The sequence below is a fragment of the Vanacampus margaritifer genome, chromosome 16 (genome assembly GCF_051991255.1).
Source record: "Vanacampus margaritifer isolate UIUO_Vmar chromosome 16, RoL_Vmar_1.0, whole genome shotgun sequence".
Classification (NCBI taxonomy): domain Eukaryota; kingdom Metazoa; phylum Chordata; class Actinopteri; order Syngnathiformes; family Syngnathidae; genus Vanacampus; species Vanacampus margaritifer.
Window position 1 is genome coordinate 12051785 of NC_135447.1, and position 12732 is coordinate 12064516.

At 41.9% G+C, this 12732-nt stretch overlaps 2 protein-coding genes across 2 annotated transcripts; one reads left to right on the forward strand and one right to left on the reverse strand.

Moving 5' to 3' along the window:
* The first annotated feature begins 36 nt into the window (after window positions 1-36).
* On the forward strand, window positions 37-4158 carry LOC144036133 (uncharacterized). The gene is made up of 7 exons (XM_077546497.1): window positions 37-317; window positions 489-559; window positions 742-945; window positions 1036-1150; window positions 1459-1531; window positions 1651-1742; window positions 2770-4158. The coding sequence occupies exons 3-7, from the start codon at window positions 742-744 to the stop codon at window positions 3777-3779; spliced, it is 1494 nt and encodes a 497-aa protein (XP_077402623.1). The 5' UTR covers window positions 37-317; window positions 489-559; the 3' UTR covers window positions 3780-4158.
* Window positions 4145-12506, reverse strand: dpp3 (dipeptidyl-peptidase 3). Its single transcript, XM_077546482.1, has 19 exons — window positions 12408-12506; window positions 11495-11660; window positions 11234-11378; window positions 11031-11120; window positions 10600-10737; window positions 10425-10499; window positions 9592-9682; window positions 9365-9495; window positions 9148-9278; window positions 9006-9064; window positions 8733-8927; window positions 8525-8637; window positions 8358-8450; window positions 7745-7807; window positions 7409-7533; window positions 7206-7326; window positions 6845-7024; window positions 5625-5787; window positions 4145-5537 (listed from the first exon to the last, which is right to left on the reverse strand). The coding sequence occupies exons 2-19, from the start codon at window positions 11617-11619 to the stop codon at window positions 5398-5400; spliced, it is 2178 nt and encodes a 725-aa protein (XP_077402608.1). The 5' UTR covers window positions 11620-11660; window positions 12408-12506; the 3' UTR covers window positions 4145-5397.
* Window positions 12507-12732: the final 226 nt, after the last annotated feature.

Genomic DNA, 12732 nt, shown 5'->3' on the forward strand with positions numbered 1-12732 from the left:
GTGTTGTCGCTCTGCATTTTATTATTAAAACGAGTTATTTTTTTGTTAATGATGTTAATCCAATCCACGAATGTTTCCAGGTGATATCAGGTGAAAGGGGAGGATCTACCGAAGAAGAAGGAAATGAAGAGGAAAAGTAACAGCAGGAGGAAGAGAAGGAAAAGAAAAGAAAAGAAGACAACTCAAGACGTTTAGCACGTTAAGACAGGCCACAGTGTTATTTTCCCTGGAAGTTTACAATAATAATTAATGTTAATAATAATTAGGAGCATGTTGTTTTATCCAAAGCAACTAAAAAGTGTCAAAGGGGCAACCAGGTAAAAACATTCCTGATGTATTTGAAGTTTGAATATTACCTCAGATGATGATGATGTTGAAACGAATTGTATGAATGCTTCACTCATGTTACATAATGCATGACACTGTTATGCTGTTGTGGATTGTGCCTGCGTGTGTGTACAATGCATTTTCCGCATTTATTTCCACAGCTCCCCATAAGTTCCGTCTGCACTTGAACCAAGTCTGAACTTGCTAACACGGTCCAGGATTTATCACGCAGGTGTGTGCAGTGCTTCCTGTTGTAAAAGCCAGTGTTGTGCATAAACCACACTTGCTGCATTGCATTGAATTTATTCAAGACTGAAACATTGAAAAGTTGGACATGAGCATTCAAAAGTCAAATTAAGTCCACCTAGGAAGGTTAAACCCCAATATGGGGATGTGATTTATTTGACTTTGTAGATGGCACAGCAAGAAGAACCTCTGTATGATTTCCCGGAGCCCACACAGGGGTCAGAGCACAAGTTAACGGGCCACAAGCGAGGAGGTGGGTCTCTGAGGAGCGTCAGCATCCTGGACCGGCTCTTGTTGACGGTGCCCGTCTGGCTGCAGTTGTCAATCAACCCTGCCACCGCACTGCACATTCTGCAGAGGGAGCCTCCTGGGGTCAGACGCTCACAAAAACCAGCCCCTTGTTTGGCATTTTTAGCCTCTCTTTCTGCACTGGACAGTCCGCTCATATGTGTTGCCTTGCAGACATTCCTGGTGCGAAACTCTCGCACGTCCCAGAGAAAGGTGCTGTGCGTGCGCCTGGTGGATGACAGCGTGCCGTCCTTTGTGCAACAGTTTGGCATCAGGGAGGAACATTTAAGTAAGTTTTGACAATTCAAAATGACATCATCTGATACAATCCACTCCACGATGCTGTTTGACTTCTGAGTTATTGAAAATGTTTCCCCAAAAGAAATATTGTAAACAATAGAACAAGTCAGTATCCGATAATTTAAGGGTTATGATAACGGCACAATACTGATGCGTTAGCAGTGCAGGGCAACAAAAAGTGTTCCGGGTCTGTAGTTTCTTTTGGGGCCCATTTAGTCAGAATTTAATTATTTTCGGGGCCTCTTCCATCACATAGTGCACTTGAGATGTTGACCACAATTCACTTGTCAATCTCAGCTCTGTCTCTGGAGACGTCAGCGATCAGCTTTCCAGACCTTCCCAGACTCGTTTCGTTTTATTGTGTTAGCAGGTAAATATCATTTACTCATTCTACTATGCTGTGTGTGCTGTGGCCAACAATGTACGGTGTAGATTTTTATTTTAAAAGGAGTTGATATTGACTCATTTTACTTTTTTTTTTTTTAACAGAGATGTATTACCATTTCCTCTGGAGCTTCCTGAGGCCATCGCGAAAGCAACCTCACACAAAGAGCTGGAGTCCATCTCTCACATGGGAATAGGTTGGTTTCTTTAAAAAAAAAAAAGATTTAATAGATAGAGATTTGTTACACTCTAAAAACGGTTGGGTCAAAAATAACCCAAATTGTGTCAAAAATGGACCAACTCAATTTTTGGAGTAAATAAAAAAGATTAATAATCCACATAGCAACGTTGTTTTGTGGGTTATTCGTTTGACCCAACTTTTTGGGTAAATTGAATAACCCAATTGAATTAGGTAAAAAATGAACTGACCCAACTTTTTGAGTAATTTAATCCAAAATATTGGGTCAAATGAAATAACCCATCAATCAATCTAATTTGTTGGGTTTTGGGTAAATTAAATATCCCTATTGAATTAGGTCAAAAATGAACTGGCCCAAATTTGAGTTATTTAACCCAAAATGTTGGGTAAAATGTAATTATTAACCCACAAAGCAACCAACTTTTGGGTTGTTTAGTGGGTCATTAATTTGACCCAACTTGGTTAATTGAATAACCCAAAAAGTTGAGTTGGTCCCTATTTGGGTTATTTTTTACCTAACTATTTTTAGAGTGTAAATATTGTCTTGTAGCCTGGTGAAAATGTATGCATTTGGTCCCCAACACTAACCAAAACCCATTCAAATGTGCCCCATGTGTCGATCATAACAGGATGCATGAAAAAGTCTCAAGGACCCATGGTCCAAATTTAACAGGAAGACAACCATTTTGTTCTGAATTGGTAATTTTGGGAGCAAACTCCATGAAAAAGGGGCCTGGAAAGGGGGGAAAAAACTTTTCCAATCGTAGCTGTTTCACCAATCAACATGGGGCCTGGAAAGTTAGAAGAAAAAAAAAACCCTCACAACATTTCTTCAAATTGATGTGAATTCTGGCGTATATCAGGATGCATGAAAAAGTCTCAAGAACCCATGCTTCCTATTGAACAGCAGCCATTTTGAAGACAAATTCCATGGGCCTGAAAATGTTTTATTAACCACTTTCATGATTAAACATGAAACTTGGTGGACATTTCTGTGAATTAACATTTATCAATTTCTTTACTAGAATTCTGGAGCTCACACCTCAACGTCCGGGGACCACGGGAGACTCCGAAGACTCAGACGAACAAGGAGAAGACACCAGACTCTTCAGTCTCAGCCCCACCTGATGCTACCCCGCAACCACCCACTTCAGCTCCGCCTGATTCTGCTACACAACCCGACTCGGACAAGCAGACGACGACCGCCGAATGTGATCAAAAATCTGACCCGAATTCTGTCCTGTTCCGCGAGTTTTGTCCCATCGAGACACGCAGCCCCAGGGAGCTGGACTGCGGCTCGGGTCTGGGGGCGCTGTGCTTCATCAACCCTCTTTTCCTGCAGTCTGACATCATCCTGTCCAAGCGGCGCCTGATGAAACGCAGCTTCAAAGTGCGGGTGTCCACCGAGACGTCCACCCTGATGTTGCCTCCGCTCGCTCCGCCGCCCCCGCCTCCTCTTATGCCCAAAACTAGAGGAAAATGTAAAGTCCAAAACTTGACTACACTTGCATCCCAGGACGGCCAGTCGTCACAAGTTGTTCACTCCTCATCTGCAGAAGTGAAGGCCAAACTCCCATCATTGGTGGAACATCCACCGGATGACGCAGACTACATGCAGCCACCATCAGCCATCACATCCTCCGTCTCTCCCTCACTCTCTCCTTATGCAGCTGAATCCGTTCCACCACTTCCTCCCAAACTGTCTCACAACCCTCCCTCCACTTCTCCACCCACTCCCTCACAATATCAATCCCCATCTCTTTCGCCCAGGGCTCCTTTCTCCACTTCACCCTATCAGTCCCCATCTTCCTCCCCCAAGGTGCCTTTCTCTCTGTCGCCCTTCTTCTCCCCTTCCTTGACTCAGCTGGTAGAAGCCAGTCAAACGCCGGAGACGGAAGAGGGAGTACATGAGGATAACGGAGTGGAGGAATTAAACAAAGAAATGGAATCGGTCTCTTTGGATGACACAGATAGCTGCAGTTCGTTTAGTAGCCTTGAGGGGGAGGCAGAGATGTCACAGTTCTTAGTAAATTAGCTATTTAAGACAAATTATAAATGCTAAGAGTATTCAACGGTCCACCTTTGTAATAAAAATATTCAACTAAATACTGTACTTAAAGTACGAGTTTGCAAACTTGCTACTAAAATGATTGTTTTTTTTATTGTTACGCTTGTATTTTGCTTTATGCAGGATAATCCACATTTTGGTGTCCTAGTGTCTGCCTCACAGTTCTGAGGTCTTGAGTTTCATTATATAATGTATAAAATATAATATGTACAAATAAAATCTCACCATACAATTTTGTTAACAGTCATTAAGTAGTGTTTTAAAAGTATTAATAAATGCATTGAATGTTAAATGGGGTACTGTAATTTAAAATAATGGTTTTAAATTAAAAAAAAGTTTTATCAAATGTTTTATTTTTGCAGATCATATTTTCCATTTCAGAAGTTTTGTTAATACCATCATGTGATAATGAAAAAAAACATTTCATTGTTTTGAAGAAGCGATGGCAGTGTTTTAATAGTCTAAACATGTCAAATTAACAAAGATCAAAGCATGTTTTTGACCGTCATGACTTCATGTTTTGTTGCATGCCAGCAAATAGAATACAGTATGTGTCAGCTATGTCAAATACAGGTTTTGTGTATAATGCCAATTCTGGTCCAGTGGTTCTGTCTACAGTAGATCTGTTCTAGTTTTGTGACTATCTAAGGCAGTGGTGTCAAAGTCCGGTCTTCGAGTGCCTGAGTCCTGCTTGTTTTAGAGGTTTCCCACGTTCAACACAGCTGATTCATATTTGAGCTCATCAGCAAGCTCTGCAGGAGCCTGATAATTATCCTGATCATTGGATCAGGCGTGTTGGAGTAGAGAAACCTCGAAAACATGCAGGAGTCAGGCCCTCGAGGACCGGATCTTGACACATGTGATCTAAGGCATGAGTGTCCAAGCTCGGTCCTGGAGGGCCAGTGTCCTGCAGGTTTTGGATGTTTCCCTGCTCCAACGCACCTGTTCCAATCAACAGGATCGTTATCAAGCTTATGCAAAGTTTGCTGATGAGCTTCAGCTGTGTTGGAGAAGAGGAACATCCAAAACCTGTAGGACTGCCGGCCCTCGAGGACCGAGTTTGGACACCACTGATCTAAGGCTACATTCACACTGCAGGTCTTCATGCTCATTTCCGATTTTTGGGTGAAATTAGATTTTTTTGAGTACATATTAAATGCGACCTCAGTCTGCTGTGTGAATAAAATGAAGGGAGCCTTTTTGAGCTCCTGTTTTTTTTCCGAGCTGTTGCATGTTAAAAGTGAAGAGTTGAGGACAAGGAAAACTGATTTCAATAAATCACCAGCACTTGGCTCTGTTGTTTAACATGCTGCCTTCGAATCCCGTCACTCCTCGCTACAGCCTCTCCTAACGATGTTACGTCATTGCCGCGCGTAATGAGTAGAGGTCGGATATATACGATATAGACTGAGGTGGCATTGCAAAAAATCAGATATGTAGGACCACATATGAAAGTGAAAAAAAAATGGATTTGAGCCGTTCAGACTGACATAAAAAAAAGTCAAGTAATTTGGGGCAAAAAATATCGGATCTGCGTCACATTTACCTGCAAGTGTGAACGTAGCCTATAAAGCCTCAAAAACCATCAACACCAACAGGAAGAATCCAATCTGCTCAATTCTAAGAGGTCGGACTCCAGTTTGTCGTTGTCTTGGAATCGCTCGATGAAGGATTGAATCAAGCCTGAGGCGCTGCCTTTGTACTCAACCAGTTCGACACTGTCCTCTAGGAAAGCATTAAGTAAGAAAAACTAGTCAGTTTTTTTTTTTTTTATATATAAACGGCGGTCCTATGCTGCAGGTGAGAACATACCAGTGATTCTGGTGTTGGCTTGGACAAACATCTTCCGATCCTCTTTCCGACGCAGCACCGTCTCACGAAGGCGCAGGAAGTTGTGCGCGCCGCTCTTGCTCACGGTGGAGTAGCCCTCATAGAGGTCCCGGCCTTTGTCCACATCCGCTGTCGACTTGAAGACCTGCAAGATGGAGGATGCACATTAAAAGCATGCTTGCTAAGTGTGACTGAACAAATTTAAAAAACAGAAACATGCCTACACAGTAAATTTTGTAGAGTACATTTTACTCTAAACAGAGTCTATTTGGTCCCACTCTAAATAGAGTAAAATTTACAATTGGAAGACAGTAAAATAGGATTGGACTATCAGATGACAAAAACCTAGTAAAGTGTTTTTCACTCAGAAATTCTAAGTACATTTTAGAAGGAAAAATTTTTGAATAATTTATTAGTGGGAAAAAAAAGTTACACAAGTGTTGAGGAACAAACTCACGACCTTTAGCTTGGGAAATGGCCACTCTACCACTTCTACTGTTTGCCGGTATCCAAAACATTCTCTCATACACAAAATATTTTATTCTCTTGCAAGTGTAAATTTTACTCTGTTTAACTCTTTGACTGCCAGACGTTTTCAGAAAAGGAATGCCGTGGGTGCCAGCCGATTTTAAGCATTTTGACTGATCTTTCAAGGTCCATAGAAAATTATGTGTTTGGACTATGGAAACACACATACTACCAAATGAAAGATTGGACTCTCATCTTTCATCAGAAATTCTATTCATTCATTCATTCATTCTACCTTATTCCGTTTTGCAGTAATCAACAATAGAAAATGGTTAGTTTCACCTCTGTTTTGAAACAAACGTCTTTTAACGTCTTTGGCACTCCTCCATAGGATTTTACTAAACGTTATTTAACGTTTTTGGCAGTCAAAGAGTTAAGGTGTGACCAAATAGACTATTTTTAGAGTAAAACTTACTGTGTAGTTTATTGAAAGAAAAAAGTTACACAAGCATTGAGAAATGAAATCACGACCTTCAGCTTGGAAAACTGTCACTATCACCTAAGCTATGCCACTCCTACTGTTCGCTTTTAGCAAAAAGGTTGTGGGCTTCTTCCTGCCTTGAGTGACTTTTTAATTTGTTTTTACTCTGTTTAGGGTGAGACCACAGACTCTGTTTAAAGTAAGGCTTCAATGCAAATACGCATTCTTAATCCCCATCGCTTGAAAATAATACCTGCAGTTTACAAAGGAACTTGTGGATGGCGTCCTTGCCGACGGTGCGGATCTTGCTTCTGTCGAGCGTGATGAGAGCGTCGGGCTTGCCGTCGGCTCCCGTGACCTCCTTCAGGCCTACCAGACCCTCGCCGGCCTCAAGTAACACGCGCAGGATCACAAAACGTGCCTGCATGTGAGCCTGGAACACGATAGCCATGTTTCAAGTTAACGACATACAACAATAATCCTCAATTATGAGCAACAATATCAACTTTCGCATTGTGAACTGAACTTAGTAGTGTACAACTGAAGTGGAAGCCATTTCCACCAATGGCTCTCGCTAACATGTTACAGCACGACAAAGTTCATTGCCAGTTCACCTGTCTCCAGCTCTTGCTCTCAGGTGTGTAAAACTCCAGGCCCAGCAGTCCGCCTCGCACCATGCTTAGCCAGTTCACGTAGACCACATCCTCAGCGTCCTGGCCCTCATGACCAAAAATACTGCAGCACCAAAATGGGCAGCGGATAAAATTAAAACGGCTTTTTTAGGATTAATAAAATCATTGACAATCACAACGCACACCTGAGTACATCCTTGTTGAGCGACAGGTAGAGTCCCACACACTCGGCCCTGCATTCTTCGTATGAGGAGGCCATGGTGGAGAATTTACTGTCCCAAGTCTCGCTGTCCTGGTACCAACTGGAAACCTTGAAAAACACACACACACACAAATGCCAAGATGATGCACTTAGGGTTAATTTGTGTACAAATTGCAGCATATATGACACATACAGGCCCACTTCAGATTTAATCTTTTTTTTTTTTAAGTGCATTCCGATAAACATTTCAAGTAACACAGATATCTGATACATGTCGGATTTATATACACATTTGAAAGCGGCCCGATTGAAGACTCACCAGCTCGCCAGTTTCCGGGTTGATCACTTCGCTCTGTTCAAAGTTGAACTTGCCCTTGTTGTCCTGTAGAGGGAGCCAAACATCCATACAGTCAAATGGACAATTACCTCATTTACATTTCAATCACAGAAAATAATCTATTTCATGTATTTTCACAAATCTGCACTATTAGTCAGTTCCCCGGTGGTCTTAAATTCTTCCTTACCCTCCGGGAGCCTTGCAGCTTTTTTTCTCAACAAGATTGGAAATTACAAGTAAAAAAATTCTTCAGATGAATCAGCTCATTTTTTTGTACTGCACCACTCATGATTTTTGGACATGAAGTTTGAGAATACGACATAACCCCTTGTTAGCATATTGCTCAGTCAGTCTTCAAACTGATTGGCACTGCTGGCAGCTACAAAGTGTGCTTGCGGCATTCCAATCAATAACAGCGTCAATCAATGAACAATTGGAGCAAATGATTTTTGTGATTCCACATGATGTGGAGAGGTGTTGTGTTGATGGTGCGCAGCAGTATAGGAAATATTGCACGTTCTGAAAAGTAATGTTTTGACAATGTGAGGATTCCAGCTAAAAGCGACAAAATATAAAAATGGTCTCGTTGACAAACCTGGACGAACAACTTGCCGCTTCCGTGGCCCAACAGTTCATGGAGGCCGACTTGCACCTCAAATGACGGACTCTTCCACTTGACAAAGAAATCCTGGTGCAAACCAACACACACATACAAATTGGAGAACGGGATAAGAGTGTGTTGTGAGTGTGTGGCCACCTCACCTTGTCGTCTTCCTCCAAGAATGTGAGTTTTTCTTTGTTCGTAGAGTAAGCCACAGCCAGCACGTTTCCTAGGGAGACATTTTTAAAGCCCTCCGACTGTCTGATGTCGTCATCTGGTTCGAGAAACACACACACGTGGTTTCTGAGTGCAATAATATAAAAATATATATATTTATATACATAAATCTTTGCATGTTAGCACACGTACAGTTGGGAATGTTGATGCCAGCTGGAATGCCGCTGCCGGCGAAAGTGAGAACGTCGAGGGAAGTGAAGTCCGGTTTAAGGAACGTGTCTTTCTCAAATTCCCTCGGCCAGGGAAGCTCGGGGAGCAGAACTTCAGCCGAGCTTACGAGTTTGGCGAAGCGCTCGCTCATCGCCTTGTTTACGACTGCCACGAAACCTAAAGTGGACAGACAGCACGAGGAGGTTGCTCAGGAGAAGGACGGAAGCAAAAACAGAAATGCGAACGGCAAGTTACCTTCAAACTCTCCTCTGGAACCAAAGGGGTCCCTGTAGCTTTCAATAAAGCCGATGTAGCTGAGAGGAGGGGGTTCCACAGATTATTATCAGAACCAGGAAAAAAAAAAGTAGTTCTGTTGCTTTGGTTTAAGTGGCCTGACCTCTCCACAATTGGTCCCTTGTCTTTGATCCAGTAACGCGAGCCCTCCTTGTGAGCGTCCACCGAGCCCAAGGTGAAGCTCTGCCTGTACTCCTCCAGCATCTTCTTCTGGTTCTCGTTGGCAGCGTGGGCCTGCGTTCCGTTTCAAACCACAGCCAATTTCAAAATCAGGATGAACGGTGTCAAAAAGCAGCCATTTTATTCGCTCACTCGCTCACCTGCGCCTTCTGAAGATTATGGCAGACCCTCTCCATGAGTGGAGCGTAGTCCCCCCTTTTCACCGAGAACTCTTTGCCCTCAAAGTCAAAGCACCCGCAGCAGGATTCACACTCGCCGTCCACGGTGCAATCTGTGCAGCGGTCGTGTGCGTTAATACAATGTCCTGCGTGTACCTTGTTAACATCACACATTGATGCTATCGCAGTTATTCCGTTTGACGACTGACCTTTCTTCACAGCGGAGGCCAAGCGCACCTCGTAGCAGGTTTTCTGGCCGTTCTCCCTTTTAAACAGTCGGGTGTTGTAAGCGGACAGTTTCTGAAGAACACAAGAGACACTTAAGCGTATTTGATAGAAAACGCGATGGATTTGGACAAGTTGGGTCGTTCCAGTCCACCAAACATTTGCTGCATTCATTTGGCCGTTTCTTTTTTCAGGCTTACCTTCGAGTAAGGCTGGTTTTAAAATAATGATAATATTATTATTATTTTAAATCGAATAATTGATATCAAATCGATTTTCCTTTTTGAGCCCAATATCGATTCATAAAACCATGAATCGATTTAAAACTAAAAAAATTCTCATACATTCTTAAGAAAATATTTTAAAGGCTGATTTTTTTTAAAATCTTACTATTTTCTTGAAATGTATTGTTTAAGTATTTTCTGAAAGTGATGAAAGACATGACTTTTTGAACTTTAAGACAATTCTGAATATTTAAAATTTATATTTAAAATTATTAAATTAGAATTATGAAAAATATTTCCATATAATCCTTACTGATGTCAATGTTTGTGTAACACTTAAGTGATTATAACACGTGATACTTTCATTAATAAAGTAGATCATTTGACCAGTAACTGCCTCCACAAAATTTACATTGGCACATATTTGTGGAGTTTTTAATCATGCCTTTGACATGTAAGAAGAATTCATGTTCCATAATTAATCGATATCGGATTGGATTGAACTGAAGTGAATCAAATCAGGAAAAATTGAAATTGAATCAAACTGAACTGTTGTGAATCGAAATCGAATTAGAATCAATAACCAGCCCTACCTTTGAGTCAAGGAACTTCTGCGCCAGCTCAGCATCTTCCAGACAGCAGTTTCCTGAGAAGTAGGTGGTAATTCCCTGAAGAAAAGCAGAGCATGACAAGACTGTATGACTAACAACAATCCGAACAATACATTTTTTCCAGTAAGTCTACATTTTAATGGTGACAAACTCCCACCTTGTCACCTAGGCCCAGTTGTTTCTGTTTGTCTTCCAGGGAGTAGATGAGACATGAGCAACTGTCCCATAGAGCGCCCATCTCAGTGGGGTCCTCCTGAAACGCCTGACTGGCCCTCACTAGAGCATCCAGCTTGTCCTGTGTAGGCAGAACCAAACATGCTGAGAAATACATTCAAATAGATCACAATAACAAAACAGCACAGTGTTAGTCATCAATTCCACTACGCATTTCTTTTTAGATTAAAATCATCAATTCACACTCAGGCAGCATGGATTAAACCTCTCACTTGTCTATCAAAGTGCCACCTCCATGGACTGGCCCGCCATTGGCTGGATTTTCAATATTACAAAGTATTAACATTATATGTTTTATGTGATGTGTAATCTGTTTTTGACATTGTTGACAGAGGCACAACTACTAAGGTATACCTTTGGCAAATTTGGGACAAACTTGGAGTCTCCGAAAGACTTGTAGTTTCCCATATTGGCGTAGAGGCCGCCTGCATACACCAAGAAGGCCTGAAAACAAACAGGACACAAAAAGCGGCGCATAAAGCTTAACGAAAATGTGCACTGAAAAAGCAACCCCCCCTCACACACACACACACCAAAAAAAGAAAGAAAGGACGTACTTGGTACTCCTCTGAGCTCAGTCCGACTGCTGTTGCTACAGCTTCCAGCTGCGCAGGTGACTGCTTTCGGAAGATCCTCTGCAGAAGGACGAAGATGACAGGCGACTCCGGGGAGGTTTGCAGGAGCACAGCGAGGCCTCCATACCTAAAACAGGAGGACCGCTTAGTCCCTAACCCAAATGTACTGCATAAGCATGACATCTACACATCAGCGACTCCCCCTGGCCCAAGAGGACATCGACTCTGCGAGGTCAGACATACCAAGAAGCGCGCGACAGGTAGTGGGCGTACATCTTCTCCTGCGGGGAGAGCAAGCGAAAAGCCTCGCCGCAATCGAGAGCGGAGATGCCGATGTCATTTGGGAGGAAGTACTGAGAGTCCACCATCTTTAAGTGTGAGGTTGTCACCGATGAGAAGTATCTTAAATCTGCAAGTGGGAAAAGAAAAGGTGATTGTTGCTTCTTTTTTTCTGGAATTATAGAAAAATGATTGGTCTGTATGGCATCATCAAAGAACAGCGTGTACAGCATACTCAAACACTAATCTTTATCCATTATACTGCTTCTAAACAGATGAATGCAATGAAAGTCTTAGCCATTTATAGCAGGAGCACTTTCTAAAAAGTATATGTTCAAGTTACAATTTATCCCCACTCATCAGCAACACAAACGAGTTTCCATTCATTCTAATTAAATGCATGGTTATAGCTTCATTGTGTGCTACAGCATAAATAATGGTTAGCTACGAGTATAGAAAACAAAGATAAACAGGCGCAAAAGACCAGAGGAAGGGATAAAGGAGTCATTACATTTTCTTTCATTTTTATTTTACACTGAAGGAAAAACCCTGCCTCGAAACTCAAAGCATCTAATTGACGCGTGTACAAATCTCATTCGACGTTGCCCCAAAAATTTAATATTAAGTGTTAAGCATTTGGTGTAGTCGTATACTGGAAGGAGGATTAATCGCCAGCTGCCAAAGCAAACGTAAAACTAGCATTCATTGTATTGTCGTTTACTTGTGCGCTTCTTCTGCTTTTTTAACATAGAACCACGATTTACAAGCTGGAAATTAAATCACAACCTCTATTTATTAACTTGTAAAACTAGGATGCATCTTGAATTATTTCCTGTGGACAGTTAATGGTGAATTATCGACAGCAACAGCGTGTTACCTTGTTTAATCTCGACAGCTCCGGCTCATGTCAAAGTGCAATCTCACGCTGCACACTTCCTGAATATATCTCGAGTCCCGCCCCTTGGCCTATCACAGCTCGTACATTGTGATCGTTGGTAAGAAGGACCAATCACAGAATGCTATTACGGTGCTCTTTTCAATATACTGTGCATTTAAACAGTTTGAAGCAAAACGTTGGTGATTAAATTTACATTAAACCTTAGCACAACCCCAATTCAAAATTAAAATCACAGCCGTACTAGATTATTGTGAACATTTGTATTATTAGCATGTCCCATCTCTTAACCTATCACAGCTCGTAA